Consider the following 20,052-nt stretch of genomic DNA (forward strand, 5'->3'; position numbering starts at 1 on the left):
TTGTAGTGCAAAATAAACTTTCATGCAACTGATAAAGGTCTGCTTTATTTTGTTGAAAAAGGCCATTTAACCTTCCAAATTCTTGAACTATTGGAGTTGCAAAATGGAAATAGAGATAATTAGTCTGATCCAAGATCATTTCTTTTAATAATATACAACTTAGAATGCCTACTGGAAAATATAAAATCAGATTTGTTAAAAAATAAAATTATCATGATGTTATTCGAAAAAAGCCAAAAAAAAAAAAAACCAAAAAGCCAAAATTTTTGACGCCAATCAGACTGAAAAAAAAGCCAAATTTCGCAAATTTAGCATCAAAAAAGCCAATCTGGCAACCTTGCTAGGCATTTAGGAACGACGGTGAAAAAAAGATGGCGGCGCCCGCACTATCGATAGTATCGTGATGGAGGAATCTATAATTTTAAAATATGAGCTTTTAAAGGCAAAAGAAGAGTCCCAATTGTAAAATTTAACCATAAAATGGATTATTTGTTGAAAGAGCATTGAAAATAGCCACGAAAAAAATTCGAAAAGACAATTACATCACCGCGTGCATTAACGTTTCCAAACGTTATGTAGACATATGACATAAAAAAAAGAAGAGAATCGAATATCATAAACAACCCCGTCGATGATATTGTTATTTTGGATAAGAGACAGATAAGGGAGGATGACACAGCGATCCCAAGGGTGTTCTAGTAATCGGACTTGACTATAGTTTAAATATTGCTTTTTAATTCTTGTCTCTCAAAGTGTAAACACAGAGAAACAATTAGTATTTTTTATGTTTGTAATTTCGTTTTTCACAAAATGTTTACGGTTTTGCATAAATTTATTATTATTAAAATTACACATTAATATTCTATTTAATTATCAAATTTTATTCAAATATAATTTATATACGAAATAGAATATTCTGAACGGCTCATTTATCATAAATTATAAAAAGTTACGTCTTAATTTTACGAAACTTTATATTCATTCTTTCTGTTTTAAATAAAATTTGTCATTCAGATAAAAAAAATATTACGATATAGCGATGTGCGAGGTAAATTTTAAATACAGTAGTAGTAGTTTTGTGCTATTTCATCTAAAACAGTTTCGTGAAATGTAATAGTTTTTATGAGACTAAAGTTACAAAAATTTATTATTTGAGTTTCTTTCTACTTTGTTTTTAAAGTAACAAATAAAGGAATTACATTAGAAAACTGTGATAACATTTTTAAAAAACTTCCCGCCCAGTGATAGTAAGACAGCCGTTTTTATGCAAATTCATCATAACATCGTCCAGCTACACAGACACAAACACGTGAGAAATGGTGCTCATCACAGGATCTATAAATTAAATAAAGAACATTAAATATATATATATATATAATAATAATAAATATATATAATTCTTTTTTTATATCATACCTGCATTCTCAGGAATCTCATACTCTTATACCCCCATCGAGGTTTCCATTTCTACAAATAAAAATTATTAGAATTGTTTGTAGAGTACTAATTATTATATTTTAATAGTGTTGCTTTAAATATTGGAAACTTCCACAACTATCCAATGCATATAGGTAAATTTAAAATTTTGAAATGAGTTTATATATGAGAAGATCAAAAGATCAAATAAAAATTATATTCCTAAGTTATCAATCATCACAAATGATGACTATCAAATGGTGAAACATCAAATCTGAGAAATCATTCAATAACTATGAACTGAACTAACTTAATGTAGGAATGGAATATATTCTCAAAGTGTTCTTTTGATGGTAATATTAAAATTCTAATTTCTAATTGTTTGATGACAATTTTACAGATAAATTCTGGATTTCATTTGTAAAACCTAAATAAGTCAATAAACATAAATATCCTATTAAAAACATGTAAATTATACAGTGGGTGATTGGTTAACGAACAGTTTGGATAGCGAACTAACACTTTTGTGAAAGATTTTTATAATTGAACAACGAACGCTTCACTGAACATATATAAAAAGAAGCGACGGAAAATAATGAATACAGATTGGTTTTCCCTTGTCTTCAGATAACAATTCGAAACCTTTTGGAGCGCGGGAGACGTCGACATCGACTCTCAACCCGATACTGATGAAATAGGGTTTCCCTGAAGTTTAAAAAAATTTTATGTAACTTTTAATAATTTTGTGAAATATTTAAGACTTACTTTTGCAGTTTCATCCCAAACTAATTTCTCTTTTTTCCTTTTATTAATTCCTTTCTTCTTAGCATATTCTTTCCATTTAGTTAATGGTTTTGGTTTTGGAAGCTATAATACATTTAAATTATTATTCATTGTATCCATTAATTTTAAGCTTAAATTTACACAACTATATATTTATTATTATTTAATTACAAATGTATAAAAATAATAAAATAAATTTCACTTTTTCTAAATGAAAAATTCTTGGAGATAAATTAATACCATCTTAAAATTGAAGACTGATCTAATAATATCCAATATTGTAATTGCCATATTTAAAAAAAAACTTTATAAGTAAGAAAATAAATTACATTTTACTGTTTTTTCTTTGCATTCATAAAACTATGTTCAAAATTTATTCATCATATTAAGGAGAAAGTAGAAAAATGCATATAACTTACTGGCTTCTCTCTTGGAAGTCTTGTTGTTGGATTTGGTAACTGTAACAAAATTAAATCATTTTATTATCTCATATTGTAATTATGCAACAAAAACTTTATGAGAGAATACTATCCTGATTAAGAATCATAACACCGATATTTAATTTCATAATTATTATTAAATTAACTGAAGAGAAAGAGAAAGTTAAGTTTAATGCAAACTATGCAATTATACATTAAAACATGAAACTGAAACCATGGCCTAACTACACATTCTAGAAGATTAATGTGAAAATCTTTGTCTACTATTTATCAAGTTACAAGACTGTATTATATTTTGTTCTGTGTTATTTTACTATTTTTTTTAATTCTGTTTGAATTCAAAATCTTTTACAGCCATTTATTTTTGAAAATGTAAGATGCACAAGGAGCAGTTGTTCTAATTGAATGTTAAACCATTAAAGTAGAATATTTGGAACTGATGATGAAATTTATAGATTTTAAAAAGCACTATCACAGTAAAGCCGACTCCTTTAATATTTTCATGGTTTTTTTCTGAATAAGATTAGTGCTAAGATAATCAATTTCTCCTCTTGATGAATTAGTTCTGGACAATTTACATTTACAAGACAATTTTAAACTTAAAAATTTGAATTTTGTCCTTCCGCTGAAATTTGTTTGTAAAAATTATTCAAGATGGTATACAGTCGATTCCACTTAACTGGGCCACTGGTTAATTGGGGCAGCTGCTTTATTGGGCCAAATCTGAAAGAATGGAAACCAAACTAATAACTTAATACATAATTTAAACACTTAACTGAGACAGTAGTAGAAAAGGAATTTAGTAATTTTTTATATATTTTAGGAATCTTCTGAAAACACGTCACCATTACGTTCACTAATGTCGTACACTAACAATTGAAGGAGACGAAGCAATTTTGTCTTTTGGTCCGAAGGTTCGGTTTTTCTGGAGCGGGTCAGCACAGCGGGACATATCACACTGGGATTCCATTTGAGGTGGACCCGAATGCGAGCTCCTGACCTTGCTCTGGATTGGACTGGACAATTCTCTTAAAAGTGAAGGGACAAAGACCCCCAGAAAATTTTTCGAGGTCTCTCAACCAAGTTGAAAGACAGCTAGAGTTCCCCTGGAAGGTGTTGTGTGCATGGTTACATCCAGATTTGAACAGTAGCCATCTGATCGTTGAGACCAGCATCTGGAGCTGGTGGTCACTCTCACTGAAGTGGCCCATCTCCAACTTAAGGAAACTGGGCTCAAAAAAAGGCTATAAGGTGACTTTTGGACAAACCCAGACATGTTCTAACTAAAAAGGGAGAGAGGAAAGACCATTTGATCAGGAACAGATCGTCAACCCTTCTGTACATCACTAATAATATTTGGCAACACTAGCGTGATGTGAATCAGTTATCTATCATTGTGAGTCTAGCATAGTACAAATATTTTTCTGTATTTTGGTTTAATAAAGCATTGAAATAGGTACATAATTATTACTATTATTTTTTTACCTACGTATTGCATATTTTATTTTAGAATTTATTAGTTAATTTAATTGGGGCAGCTGCTTATTGGGCCAAAATGGATTGGTCCCAATGAGTCTCAATGAAGCAGAATCAACTGTAATTAAGAATTGATATTTGATATATGTAATTTGATATATTTGATATATATATCAAACATTTTTGATATATATTTATATATATATCTTTAAAAAAGTATCTTTTAAAGATATAAGAAATCATTACATATTAAATAAAATTTTTGTTATAAAAAAGTACTTACTTTGACAACAACAGCATCTTCATATCTCTCAGTTGGTAACTATAAAAAAAAAATTTTTAAATTAAAATATTTTGAAAACAAATTTTACTGCTATTAGATTAGTAGTAGTTATCTCAAATTTATAATTTTGCCCACCACAACATTTTTGAAGTTGCAAAATGTTTAAAATTTAAATATACAGATTGATACTGTAATAGAGGGTCAGTCCAATCTACATTGTTGTGTTTCATGACAAATCGTTGTCACATATCACTGTAACAATAACCCTGACATTAAGTAATATTATTATGTCAAATGATAATGCCATGGTTAAATAATGGAGAAGTCTTCTTGTACTGAAATGAACAATTCTAATTTTTAAGATAATACAGGCAGTCCTCTACTTACGAACTTTCGACTTACGAACTTTCGAAGTTACGAACAAAGCCGACAGATGGTGGGTTAAAGTGCAGTTGGTTATTTTTTATGTATAGTCAAGTTTATTTTTAAAGTTTTACATTAAAACATTTACAGTACATACATATGTACAGTTGTAGTTGTTTTAAATGAGTAATTTTAATAAATAATGTACTGTACGTGCAATTAATTTGAATTTATACTTCCCTTTAACAATCTTAATTCAACATTATTCAAGTAGCCTAAACATTACATAATTGTAAAAACAACATTGTATTTGAGCTTTTGCGCCAAACATCGTCTTTTCGAGTTACGAACTTTTCGACTTGCGAATGGATTAAGTTCGTAAGTACAGGACTTACTGTATTTCAATTATCTGTGCAAGAATTTTTTAAAAAACAAAATTAAGATTTGAAATAATTACTGACATTTTATAATAAGGGATCATAAAGGGCAACCACTCCCCTAACCACTCAAGTTCCCCACAAAAATATAAGAGCCTCAGTTAGTTAGTTGAAGACACTAAAGAAAAAATAACACTGATATCTCCAACAATATTAAATGTAATGAAATGAACAAAATATATAAATTGTGAAATTGTGGCTACCAGATACTGCATTGTGGCATAGACTTGTGGCTTTAAAATGGTCATTTGCCCTGAAGTGTTAGTAGAGTGTCAAGAGCTTGTGAAGTGATTGTAGAAATAAAAGGAAACGGAAAAAATTTCCTTATAAAGAAAAAATTCATGAATTAGTTTTATGTAACTGTACATTTTAAATATATACCAATGTGGAAAACTAATTTTATTTTCAGAATTACAGTGAAACCTCGCTTGACAAGCACCTCACACAACGAGTATTTTGCATAACAAGCAAAAAAAAATTGTAAAAATCTGCCTCGCTTAACGAGTGATGTTTCATATAACAAGTGATGAAGAGAGAAAAAGTCCCAAATTGTGTGCATGCAGCATGCTCTATCAGTCTGTGTTTAGAACTCATTCTGCTAGCATCATAGTGTCGCTTGTGATCACGTATTTTTCCAAACTTGTGTTCACACACATTACTTATGAACATCAACAACCATAGCCTGTTATATAATAAACACACCAAATGATATACCAAATGCTTGGGTCATTAAATTTAATGACCGATTCCAACTTAAATTTTAGAAATGTCTGAATTAAAAATTAACTATTTATAATTATTAAATTTAATAAGAGATGGAAACGTAACTGCCTACTTCTAGTCAAATTAATTAATTTCTAATATTTAATTATAGCCGTTACATAACTCAAGAATTTGGCATATCGTTTGGAGTGTTTATCAAACGTATTAGCTGTGATTTTTTTTTTTTGTTTCTGCAAATTGAATTCTCATTTCAGGATGGTTCATTCCGCACTAGAAGAAATGATGACGACGATTCACCTTAACAGTGTATATTGTACAATTTTTTTCTTTTTAATAAACATTATACATAAAACATTTGAGCATTATTTTGGAGTAAAACGCATTATTGTATTTTACATTAATTTCTACGAGAAAAATTGTTTCGCTTAACGAGTGTTTTGCATTACGAGTAAGACTCTGGAACGAATTATGCTCGTTAAGCGAGGTTCCACTGTACATAATTTACGATATTTACTAGATGGCTTCCAGTAGACAATTTATAGTGAATATTGTAAATTGTAACTCACCATATATGTACTCACCATAGTTCTAAGACTGTAATAAACAAGTGTATGGTCTAAATCAAAATAAATAAAAAGATTTTAAAAAATGTACTTTAACTGTACAGTAGAGCGACGATAAGTGGAACGTCGGTAAGTGGAATGGGCGGAAAGTGGAATGATTTTCAGTCAAACTGTGTCGTGCTGAATCGAATGTTTTTGATACTAAATTTACTTCTAAAGTATAATTTTCATGTTTTTTATATTCTTTAATATATTTATTTTGTTTGTACAAAATGCAGAAATAATTTTTAACGATACGATAGCCTCGATGATTATTATAAAAATTTTCGTTAGGCTTAAAATTGATGAAAATTCAACACGAAGTGACACGCAACGGAGAAAAATTCAACAGGAAGCGATACGCAACGGAGAAAAATTTGAACATCGGACAGGTTAATGTATTTTTTCGTACAAAGTCGGAAACTGGAACAAATCATTAACTGGAAGGACCCCAGTCCCCAATTGGTTCCACTTATCGACGCTCTACTGTATTTAACTAAACAAATAAACAATGTTCTTAAGAGCAACAACTCTTAAATTTGAAAAAAAAGTAATAATAATAATAATAATAATAACCTGTTAATTTAAACACACACAAAAAGCACTTTAAAATTAAATGGGTATTGGAAATTTTGTCTGTTAAATCTGAGGCCTAATTGAGGTTTTACTATAATATATTCAATAGATATATTCACAGTATCTTCAGCTTTGATATAATTCTCCTAAAATTAAGCAGTTGCACTTTTTTAAGTGAAATTATATTTGCATTTATTGACCTAAGTAATGTTATTTATGTCTGTATTCTGATAATATCATGAGCCAAACTGTGGAATAATAAGTTATAAAGTTACAGGTCTCCAAGGCAAATTACTTTGGAAATCTTTAGGTGAGGTGCTATAATAGACTCTGGTATTTTTGAATAAAAAGCATCAAAAACACAAGTATTATCCTCATCAAGCTAGTTAAAATATGACTTACCTCCCAAATTTTATTTATTAAAAGTTGAGTATTGTCTCTAGCCAGTGTTATAATATAATTAGCGGTGTCATTCCTAAAGAAAAATAAATATATAAATATGTAATTTATTCACATTTACATTAATTTTTTATATGAATTAATTCATTTAATAGTATATTTGAAAAACCAAAACTATAAAATAAATTGTTAATTTACAACCAAGATAACATTCTATTACAAATATAATATTAATACATTTATATATCTTTCAAAGAACTGGATTAAAAAAAAAGTGTATAACTGAAATGTATTTAAGTCAAGATGTACTACAACGGGGCAGATCTAAGTTTTTTTTAAAGAGAAATTCATAGTATTATAGCATATGTTTCAGTTTGCTGCAATGCAACTTGCGTGCAAATTTTGCATACAAATTTCATAACACAATTTTTTAAACTTTTACCTTTTTAGAACCTTGCAAACAGTTAAAACACAGTTAGAATGAACAACTTCCCTAACTTTTGCAACAATTTCTCTATTTTAGATGTTAATGGTCAGCCTGAATGTGGATCAACTTCAGTTGAAGTTCAATCATCTTTGAAATGTTTCCACCATTTGTATGTTTGAGTCCAGTCTAATGATTCAGTCCCAAATGCTGTTTTTAAGATTTGAAATGTGTCCGTAAAGGATTTTCCCACTTTAACACATAATTTCACACAGATTCACTCATTTTAAACACAATAAAAATTGTGAACACATGTAATACTTGTTGATATAAACAGGCATAGCATGATGAGTAAGCAATATATTGCTTTGCAGTTTTCACTAGAATACTTACCAATGTTGCCACTAAACAAAAGTATGATACACATTTTGTTAGCGATACTTGATGGCAGGCAAATTGGAAACTTTTGGGAATTTACCAGACAGACCTTGTATAATGAAGTTTACACACTAATTCAGATGAACACATCTGTATATAATGTTAAATGTATATACTTTATATATAAAATATTTAGCTTAAAATCATCAAGGCACTTTTCTATATGAAAAAAATGCTGCACCAGGAATTGATAAATCATCCACAAAATATTTGTGAATAGTCTATATTGGAAACTCGGGTAAAGCCCTTGGAACAATCGAGCTGAAATGAACAGGAAGCCAATAGGGCAGCAGAGCAATGAGATTTAGCAGAAGAGGACACTTCCACGAGGCGTTGAGTAAAGGGGAAGCAAAGTGAGCAAGGAAATGCTGAGTTGAGCAAAAACAACAAAGTGGGTGAAAGGAGGTTTGACTCCCATACAGGGTTGAGTAAGATGCAAAGCAAGTTGAGGTTGGGCTAAAATGGGAACAGGGAGAGGATGGGCCAAGGAGATTGCCCCCAAGGGTTGAGTGAACACAGCAAAGCAAGCAGGGAATTGAGCAAAGGAAGCAAAGTGGGCTGAAGAAGTGAAGCAAGGAGGAAAAGATTACGCCAAGGGAAGTGTCCTGCAAGGGCTAAGCAAAGGGAATAAAGCAAATAGAATGGATAGCTGTTTATCTATAAATTATATTATTATTCATATATCCATTGATTTGTTGATGATAAAACTAAATTTTTGAAAAAAAATTATGTATATGTGAGAATCTGAACTTTAACAAAAATTGGTCGTCAATGTTGTCATACTTATCTGATAATTGTTGTCATCTACTACCTGAGAAAATCTCCACTTATATTTTCTTGACAGCAAAAACAATGCATTCCCATGATCTGCTGACCTCTTGGCTGGGGGCAATATCTGCTAATATCGTAATTCATGGCCTAAGAGTCAGTTGCTGCCTAATTCTCCGAGGCAAAAAGTCACCACTCAGTCCCTAACGCTAGTCATAGCCCATTCCTCTAGAACTAAGTCTTCAAAATTTCCTGTGTCTGTGCCAAATTGTACTCGATCAGATTTCATCCTCGACCGACAACGCTGGTGAGGACGAACCTTCCTGACGATCTTGATCCAGACTTTCCTGATCCTGAACTTCTGTTAATCTTCCAGAATGATAACAGACTTCTTAGTCTCAACAAGAGGATGTCCACGAGGTGATGATAGCTTAACTCCAGGTATTTATTTACTCACGAACTAATGTATCTCTCTCTCTCAAGAAACGCAAAGTATCTAGACCTATTTTAACATGATTTATTATAACTCGTTTAACAATATAAAATACATGTATTTTTCTTTGAAAATAAATGGTTGTTTTGTTAACCTGGCCTCTGCATGAGTCACTTCTTGATTGTTACCCCGCGGTCTCCATCCCGAACCCAATCGTCACTTACACGGCCACTCCCATGACCTACTTTCTAATCCAAACCAATTTGCCACCACGGTTTCTGTGTCAATCGGGACATGGTGGTGTCATTCCTGACAGGGGATCAAAGAGGTGCCAATCCTTCAGTCACATATAGATCAAACATGTTAAATAGAATATTAGAACTTTACTCTGTAAATTTTATGAAATAAATATCGATGAATTTTGCCAAGTGTCTTTAAATTCACCAAGTTGTGACATCAAACAGAACAAGAAATAGAAAACATGGTTTCAACAAAACTAATAAAAAGAATCTTTGGACATTTAACAGTATTGATATGGTTATGATACTCATTTGTGCCAGTAAATATAGGTGGCATACAAGTCAACCAAAATGGCTGCCACAAAGGGTATAGCGTGCATGACAACAAACGAGAGTTACTTGTGTATTGTTTTTTAAATAACTTTTTTCTCTGTAGTCAAAACATTTTATCTGCATTTGTGTCTGACATTAATCCTAGTTGATTTCGTAGTTGTTTAAATCACAATGACTACACTTTGTGACATTTTAGAATATGTGGGTGATCAAAAAATGTCTTATAGAAGAAGAGGAAATGCTAAAACTGATAACTTCATAAAATTCAAAAAATTTAAAAAACCAATGGGATCGATAAAATTTCAATTCTAAAAACTTTAAATTAAAATCCAAGTAAAAAGCTACTCTTTAAAATCCGACTTCGAGTGAGTTAAGAAGACAAAAAAAGAACGAAAAGATGCTATACTTTCATAATTTTATTAATTCCATTTCCCAAATGCATTTCGCAATGCCTCATCAGTGGGTAGTTGAGTTTTGGTAACCTCCGTTCCTTTTATGCTGGATGATGTTTTCCCAGCATGCATCTATCTGCATACCGTCATTCAGATTGATTAAATTTGCATATTCTTTTATACAAAAATGTTCTATTATTCAACGTTTTAAACAATTTTCTTCTTTATAAAGTATTTTTATATTATTTCTGTCTATGTTACAAAAATTATTTTTATAATGTAGGTACCACGGCGATTCTTCTCTTTTTAATCTTATTGCTGCCTCGTGCTCTTTTAAACGTACTTCTAACTTCCTTCCGGTTTCTCCGACGTAAGACTTCGTTTGTGGACAAGTACAAGATAATTTATAAATTACACCTGCAACATCAAGTTTGTTTAACATATTGGCATCATCTTTGTTTATGACATTAACTATATTCAACAATTTGTTCTTTTGTTTTGCCACGATACATATAGAATACTGTTTAAAAATTAATTTATCTCTCTCATAAAGTTTATGTACATACGGAAATTTAACATATATAATATTATCAATATGATTCTTTACATTATATCTGTAATTTACAAATTGATTGTACCACTTACATAATAAATTCTTTGGATAATCATTCAATCAATATTTTTTAAAAAGTTGTTTTATTTCTTTATCTATGTCTTCTTGTAAGGATGTCCTATTCACTATTTTTTTGAGGTCCATAGTACAGACGTTTTTCTTGGTTTCTACGGGACAATATGATTTGTAATTAATAGTCTTTTTTGTATTACATAATTTTTCGTACTTACAAAATAGCAATCGGTTTTCCTTTCTCAATATAGTAATATCCAAATACTTTAATTCCTGATTTTGTTCTTCTTCACTGGTGAACTTTAAGTTGTTACTCAAACTGTTTGAATAGCTTTCAATATCTTGGGATGAAGTTATTTGTGAGTCATATATAATTAATATATCATCAACGTAACGTGCGTAGTACTCTATACCTGGAGCCTGTGATATATTTTCATCAATCGGTATCATGCATATATCAGCCAGTTTTGGTCCGACGACCGATCCCATAGAGATTCCATTCTTTTGTCGGTAAAAGTCTGTGTAAATTTTAAAATAATTATTTTTAAATATAAATTCAATAAAAATTAAAATGTGCTCAGGTATATTATATCCATTTATGGTTTCGTATGTACATAAACTTTATGAGAGATATAAATTAATTTTTAAACAGTATTCTATATGTATCGTGGCAAAACAAAAGAACAAATTGTTGAATATAGTTAATGTCATAAACAAAGATGATGCCAATATGTTAAACAAACTTGATGTTGCAGGTGTAATTTATAAATTATCTTGTACTTGTCCACAAACGAAGTCTTACGTCGGAGAAACCGGAAGGAAGTTAGAAGTACGTTTAAAAGAGCACGAGGCAGCAATAAGATTAAAAAGAGAAGAATCGCCGTGGTACCTACATTATAAAAATAATTTTTGTAACATAGACAGAAATAATATAAAAATACTTTATAAAGAAGAAAATTGTTTAAAACGTTGAATAATAGAACATTTTTGTATAAAAGAATATGCAAATTTAATCAATCTGAATGACGGTATGCAGATAGATGCATGCTGGGAAAACATCATCCAGCATAAAAGGAACGGAGGTTACCAAAACTCAACTACCCACTGATGAGGCATTGCGAAATGCATTTGGGAAATGGAATTAATAAAATTATGAAAGTATAGCATCTTTTCGTTCTTTTTTTGTCTTCTTAACTCACTCGAAGTCGGATTTTAAAGAGTAGCTTTTTACTTGGATTTTAATTTAAACTTTTTAGAATTGATAACTTCATATCTATCCACTCTTTCTCAGCAGATAATTCACTTCAGTTTCACCACATCCAATTTCGCTAAGCTTAAAATTCTCAAACGCTAATATTATGTTGTTGTGTCGTTTGTCAACATCTTATATATGTTCTCGGAGACATACCACCAGGTTTCTTCTGTCACACCCACACAATCTTTTTCAACTTTTAACTGTTAATTTTCAAATGGTATTTTATATACCCCAGCTTTCTCTTCCTTTTTTATGCTGTCTTTATCATTCCATAGCAAGTTATAGATATTGGGTGCTCTTTTGTAGACCATTCTCAAGTCATTATAAGAACAAGAGCATTAGATACAATGTCGGCAAACGACACAACAACACAATATTAGCAGTTACGGCACAGACTGAAGGAGCAATTGTAAAACGGGAAGAGGCTAAAGTCATTAAAACAGTACACTCTCCATCCATTGCATTGTAGATGGAAAAGATGGAAATTTATAAAAGTAATATGAAAAACAGTTGCCTAAATGCTAGAGATGCTAATGCACTTCCAACAGCATGGAAATATATAATAGAAAAAAGAATGGGGCTTAAAAATCCTTAAATCATGTTTCTTTCTAGTTAGCTTTGTTTTCTATGTTTTATTTGTTTATTTATTTATTTTATTTACTAGATGTACCCGGCCATGCATTGTTGTCGCTCAAAATGTATGTATTATAAATGTATAACACTCCCCGTGGGAGTGGGAGGAATTTCGAAAAATCCCTTCTTAGTGTACTGTACATTCTCTTGACATATCCTATTAAAACGCAAAAAACCACATCTAAAATAGTATAAGAGAAGCAAACTTCTTCACAATCAGCCTTAATCCTGTCCCTTTCCCTCTACCTCTCCCTCTCCCTCTCCCTCTCGAAGGAATTTCGAAAAATCTCTTTTTAGTGTAGTACATTCTGTTGACGTATCCTATTAAATCGCAATCAAAAATGCAAAAACCCGCATCTAAAATAGTATAATAGAAGCTGAGTTCTTCACGTTAAGTCTTAATCCTGTCCCTCTCCTCCACGGGGGAATTTAGACATCTATATAATATAAAAACACGTGTGTATTTGAATGCAACATTGTGTCAAAATTTCAAAGCAATTGGTTAAGAATTTTCCAAGATTTAAGATTTTGAACAAACAAACATTTACATTTTTATTTATATAGATTTAATATACACACTTCTTCAATTTATTTTAAAGGAAATTATTTTTTTGAATTTTAAATATGTAAAATATTTGAAAACAATACGTTCCATTTTGGAACATTTATAATATTAAACCTGACGATGGCCTATATTACAGAGATTGAACACTTTCTAATTCTAACAGATCACAGACTTTATACCCATAACAGCCACCATTATGTAGTTTGCGCTAATATTGCTAGCTGTCAAATCTATCGTTGGCACAAGTGAATAAGGGCAAATGAGCTAAAAAAACATTTGTTTTTAAAATGATAAATTGTGATGTTATAGTCTTTGAATCTTGGTACCATTATCACTACAGGAAATCCTCGTTAATTCAAAGTTGGATAGTTCTAAATCCCATTAGTTTGTAACTACTTTTGTCCTGGCCGGGGATATAGATATTTACATGTTAAGGAATTTGGTTAATTCAAAATACTGCTACTTCATAATTTGAAGTGAAAATTCTGTCTGAACTGTAATATGCATATGTTAACTCATTCATTTACATTGAAGTGCCTCTATACTGTAAGAGAACAACAGACCAAGAACAACTGTAATTGAGTCAATATGACTGCTTTTACAGTAAGACATTTTCAGGTGTCACTTTACATATAGACTACCCCCTTTCTCTCTTATTTCATAAAATATGGCTGGTTTTGAGATTTCAAGATTGGACTACAAAGTAATAAAGTAGATTAAGATATTTTTAGGGCTCTAGACCAGTGATTTCCAAACATTTTTGAGCCACCGCCCCTTGGTTCCATAAAGTTATACCCAACATCCCCTAACAATACCCCAATGCCTTCTAACTCATCTTCCCTTGTGTGAGATAGGATTGGAAATATTCTTAGAAAAACTTTTCTAAGAACTTCACACTTTTATGTTCTTACTGTACATTGTTATACACATCTAGAAACCATTAAATGCAATGTCTCTTCTTACCTATTTTAAAAAAGGGAAAGGTTGTCAGTGGCCCCAACCTTTGCCTATGGTCACCTTCCGGACCTGCCTTCCACTTGCTTATTTTCACCCCCCCCGTAGATTTCTTCACTGTCTAATAGAGCCCACTTTGGTAACCACTGCTCTAAATTATTACATTTGGGCAACTTACTACTTTTTGGGCCAATTTAAAAATAATTTGGGCTATATTTTGAAGAATTCCATTTTATAAAACCTGTATCTAGTAACCTGTGTGACTTGTGAAGTTCTCACCAGACGTTTGCTGTTTACTTGAAGTTTGTTTATATTATTATTAGAGAGGTTGCAGCCGAAGTTTTCAATGCAAAACGTGTATGTCGGACGTTCGGCGCCGCCATCCTGAAAACCTAGAAGTTTGACAATGGCATTTGGAATGTCGAGCACGATTCCACCGACATTCCAAATGCCATTGTCAAACTTCTAGGCTTACAGGATGGCGGTGCCAAACGTCCAACGTACACGTTTTTGTGTTGAAAACGTCCACTGCAATCTTGCTATTATTGTTGTTAATTATCAATTAATGAAAACAGCATTCTGAAGTGGCCATATTTCATTTGCTTAATAAATTACATCAGTTACATGGTATTTGGTATATTATACAGAAATATGTAAATCTCAGATAATTCAAAACTTGGTTAAAGTATACCTAGGTAACCCTAATGGCAGCGCTTCTGTTAGGTTGGGTTAGATTAGATTAACTATATTTTTAGGGATACTATAGATTACTATCTATGGAATTTCGGGACTTTGAGTATATATCTGAACTGAGGGGACCGAGACAAGTTCAACAATACCCTACTTTTGGACCGGAGACGAAAAATAAAAAAGTTATCATACTTTTTTCAACAATCGCACGATGATAGGGAGTCGTGTCGCTCTCCACTAAGTCGCCCTCACTATCGCGATCGGAAGTCTCGTCGCTTGCCGTTAAAATTGCCTTTAGTAGACGTTTTCCCCCTTTTTTTACTTTGTTCAAAAACTACTGTGAATCGATCACTAGTTTAGCACATGGCGGCGTGTGGTGGCACCCTTACGAGAGGTCAGTCGGGCTGCCATGTTCGCTGCCATAAGTAACATTAACCGAAATGGCAATTGCGCGATGATCGGAAGTCACGTCGCTCTCTCTGCTCTCGTATCGCGTGTTTAACCCTCCAAGAGATGACCGTAGTCCGACGTCGCGGTTTGCAGACTTTACCGCAAGATGGCAGTACTAGCAACTATGATGCCGTCTTCATGAGAGCATTAAAAAAGTATGGTAAGTGAGAAAGTATGATAACTTTTTTATTTTTCGTCTCCGGTCCAAAAATAGGGTACCGTTGAACTCGTCTCGGTCCCGAGTTCCAATATATAATCAAAGTCCTGAAATTCCATAGATAGTAATCTATAGTACACCCATATTTTTAGTAGACGTTTCCTTATTTTTCTTTTGTTCAATAACTACCGTGAATCAATAACTAGTGACGTTTAGCACACGGTGGCCTGCCGGCGGCTCCCCTCCGGGAGGTCAGTCGGGAGCACGATCAGTCAGAAACGCGACCATAGTGCCGCCATTGGGGTTATCTAAAAATACTTTGACCCAAAACTCATATATTTCATCCCCTGAATTCTGAAGTAAGAAGGATTTCCTGTATACACATCTGTTTCTGCTTGTTATGGAAACCAAAGCCTGTTAATTTTGTTAATTGGGAACATTTTCAATATTGTAACATAAAACTTTAAAACAAAACAAAAAATAAATACATTTTTGTGTATGTTGGTATAGAAGTATTTGATTTTTTCACCCAATTTTGATAATGACAAAACAAGAGCTGAGTATACTTCAAAGACATAGTTAAGTGTAAGATATCGAAAGAAGAATGAAGATTTTTAGAAAGTTATTTATCGATAATCAAACGGTATTAAAAATTTAGGTTAATGTTACCTTAGGTTCCAAGATGGCGGCTCGCCTCTGATTCCAGCAAGGAAACAGTGGGGACGCACGTTTTCCTAAACCTAACCTATTCTAATAAATTACCATAATTATTTAGCAACCAAATTATTAGAATAGGTTAGGTTTAGGAAAACGTGCGTCCCCACTGTTTCCTTGCTAGAATCAGAGACGAGCTGCCATCTCGAAACCTAAGGCAAGGCCACTTGATCGCTTCGCTAGTAAGGCCGTCCGCCGTAAGGAAAATTGCCGTATTCACACTGTTTCCATTTTTCGCCGCTGCGAAAGATTTTGGCGCTAGTTAACGGTGAGACTCACACGTTCAGTGAATTGTCGTTTTGTACTTTTGTGTGCAGGTATAGCTATTTTATGAAATTGTGATAATTATATATAGTTATACTTGTATATTGTTATATTCATTCGTGAGTTATACACAGTTGACGGAACTTTCTCTTCAACAGCAGCTTGGTATATAGATAAAAATACATTCATTGTGTAGCTCTCTATCTGACAACACTCAGCACAGTTGATGTTGTAAAGTACTTGCTGAATACCGTCAAATTCAGATATGTTTTGACAAGAGATTTAACAGTGATCCAATTGAGTCATTCTTTAGCTGCATTCGTCAGTTTAATGGAGGAAATGACAAATTAGATGCACGATCAGCATCTCTTACAACGCAAATGATTTTAAAAGTTGGTATCTTACAGGCTGCACAGAATGGAAATGCACCATGCTCTTCTTTCTCCTCAAAGTTGTTACCTGTTATGACAGAAACCAATTATAATGTTGAAGATAAAGTCTGTAAATTGCATGATTCTTCACTGTCTATTTTGCAAAAATTGCAATCTGTTACACAAGACTGCAGTGTTCCCTGTACAATTGAAAATGCTTCTCTGGCAGTTATCAGTGGTTACTTAATTAGAGTTCTTGAAGAGAAGATTGCATGCTATGAGTGCCTTGAAACCATCCTGCAAGTAATGGAGCTCTTTGGCTTAATATCAAACTAAGATAGAGGACAGCTTCGTTATCCGAGACCAGCGTTAGTGGGAGTGATTAGAATTCTTACAGATTTTTTTGATGATGTAATTACATACACAAATCTTGTCAGGCTAGTTTGAAAGTTAAGCTGATAAAGGTCATTTTGCCATACTTGAAAAACTGCCCTGCACTGTGGTGTAAGACTAACACTGATGGTGCACATTCAAATCACAATAATCGCATGTGCAATATTATAGTAACAAAGTTTGTTAGCCCTTTACTAACCAATTGGACTGGACAATTAAGTCAAACTGTGGAAAAAGTTCTCAGACTGTATCATAAGCCCACTTCTAGAAAAATATTAAAAGTCTAATGTAATTAAATGTAAATATTAAGTCTAATTCATATTGTAAATTTCTGATGAGAAGGAAGCTAAGTACATTTCTGTTTTCTGAAGTTTGTAAAATTCATTCAAAAACAGTACACTTTATTTAATAAATTAATTATTTTTATGTAATAAACTTCTGTTTTTTTCTATAAAGAATTTTATTTATATTAGAAATGTAAACTGAAGCAATGTTACTTTTACCATAGCTATACTTTCAATTTGAACTTTAAAACAATATATGTTGCTTTTGTTCACAATTCTACGTACTTCTCCAATATTAATTATTATAAATTCTTACCTTCAATATCACCATATTTCCGCGAAAATTTTTCGAAATTTTTTTACTAATCTAAAAAATTGCTTATTTTTGCCAAAAAAATAAGCAGATTTTTTCGAAAGGTTATATCGATATTTATTCGTAGAGTCTTAATTAACAAAAGTAATAATTTTATAACAGATTTAATACACAGCATTTTAATAAATTATCATATACTAGCAGGTAGGCCCGGCGTTGCTCGGGCAAAAGTAACGATAGTGAAGATTAAGATTATTACGTTATAGTCACGAAAGAAAGAGAGTAATTTCATCAACAAACTAAGTATTTTTAAAGAAAGGTCGAATTTGAAAATCGAATGTCCTAATATTGTTCGATTTTCACGACGTGTTCTGATTATATCGTTCAATTTTCATCGAATGTTCTAAAGAAGAAAAGTCGAGAAAAACCGAACTAATCTGTTTAAATTTGAAAATCAAATATGTTCTAACGTATTACTCTTTTTCTTTTTTTTTCCTCCAGCGCCCGTAAATCTTGCACGTCGCTTTCTCTTGTTCTCCATTGTTACTTAACACTTCCATTGTTGATGGAAGTGTTAAGACTTAATCCTGTCCCTCTCCCCCGTGGAAAGGAATTTCGAAAAATCCCTTCTTAGTGTGCATTCTCGTGACGTACCCTAACTGTGTACCAAATTTCAACTTTCAACTCCTAACCGTTTGGACACGTCTCGATAATGTATATAGAAGCTTTAATCTCGTCCCTCCCCCCGTGGAGAGGAATTTCGAAAAATCCCTTCTTAGTGTGCGTTTTCGTGACGTACCCTAACTGTGTACCAAATTTCAACTTTGAACTCCTATCCGTTTGGGCTCTGCGCTGATTATTATTATTATTATTATTATCAACTCGTCTCGATTATATATATAGATATAGTCCGAAAATGTGAAATTTTTTATAGTAGACACTATAGGTAATCTAGTTTTGCTAAGTTTGCGTACTTTTCGAGTAAAAAAAAATTTTTAAATTAACGATTAACTACTGGTATCTTTAAGAATCGAAAAGAGATCATTAAATAGTATTAGTGTGAAAAAGTTTGTATTTTCCATGCCAATAATACTCTGTTATTACTTCTTTCTAAAAACGTCTTATAAAAATAAAGGTGTGAAAAATACTGTATTGTTATTTCGCTTTTTTCGAAGCATTCCCATGTTCCCATGCTTTTTTCACGAACTAGGGAACATCGTTTTCAGCAGCTCATTTCTTGACTGTCAAAAGTTTTCATCCTGCATTAATGAGAAAAATACTTAACGCAACGCGTCTCCAAACTCCTCTATACTGAAACGCTGACTATGGATGGTCACCGATCGTTAGCGCCACAAGCGGAGAAAATATCAACTAGCGTCTATACGCTCGGTACAATAGACAGAGAGAATTGGTGGACGGCCTTACTAGCGAAGCGATCAACTGGCCTTGCCTAAGGTAACATTACCCCAAATTGATATAATCTATGCTAATTTTACCTTAATTTCTGTAAATTAACGGAATTTTTATCGCTTCCTAGTAAGTTGCCAATATCAAATTCTAATTCGATAGCTTTTTCAACAGAAATATTTCTCACATTATCTTCTTGAAGCAGAATTTTACTCACGATATCGGCCATGTTACACACGTGGTTAAGGTTAAATTTATAGAGAACTAAATTAGCAAATTATTTTTTAATAAACCGCCTAAAAATAGCCAACGTCAAAATTACCGTATTACCAAATAAACAATCCTTATTAATTATAAAAATTAAATATTAACTATAATTAGTTAATATTTAATTTTTATTTCATCTGTAAAAGTATTTATAGATGACTACCAACCTTCGTACTATGACGGCC

The 20,052-nt window shown here is 32.1% G+C and overlaps 1 protein-coding gene across 1 annotated transcript; it reads right to left on the minus strand.

The window, feature by feature from the left end:
- Positions 1-1,129: 1,129 nt before the first annotated feature.
- Positions 1,130-19,847, minus strand: LOC136968491 (ribosome biogenesis regulatory protein homolog). The gene is made up of 7 exons (XM_067262471.1): positions 19,690-19,847; positions 7,502-7,574; positions 4,399-4,437; positions 2,619-2,657; positions 2,182-2,283; positions 1,417-1,467; positions 1,130-1,335 (listed from the first exon to the last, which is right to left on the minus strand). The coding sequence occupies exons 1-7, from the start codon at positions 19,827-19,829 to the stop codon at positions 1,327-1,329; spliced, it is 453 nt and encodes a 150-aa protein (XP_067118572.1). The 5' UTR covers positions 19,830-19,847; the 3' UTR covers positions 1,130-1,326.
- Positions 19,848-20,052: the final 205 nt, after the last annotated feature.

This window comes from Centruroides vittatus, unplaced genomic scaffold, assembly GCF_030686945.1.
Source record: "Centruroides vittatus isolate TY-2023 unplaced genomic scaffold, ASM3068694v2 contig_1477, whole genome shotgun sequence".
Lineage (NCBI taxonomy): Eukaryota > Metazoa > Arthropoda > Arachnida > Scorpiones > Buthidae > Centruroides > Centruroides vittatus.

Excerpts from the sequence above, each read along its gene's own strand:
- LOC136968491 (XM_067262471.1), bottom strand. The coding sequence starts at position 19,829 with ATGGCCGATATCGTGAGTAAAATTCTGCTTCAAGAAGATAATGTGAGA. Across the intron at positions 4,438-7,501 it reads TAATAAATAAAATTTGGGAG|TTACCAACTGAGAGATATGA; the intron begins GTAAGTCATATT and ends TTTTTTTTATAG. Across the intron at positions 2,284-2,618 it reads GACTTCCAAGAGAGAAGCCA|CTTCCAAAACCAAAACCATT; the intron begins GTAAGTTATATG and ends AATGTATTATAG.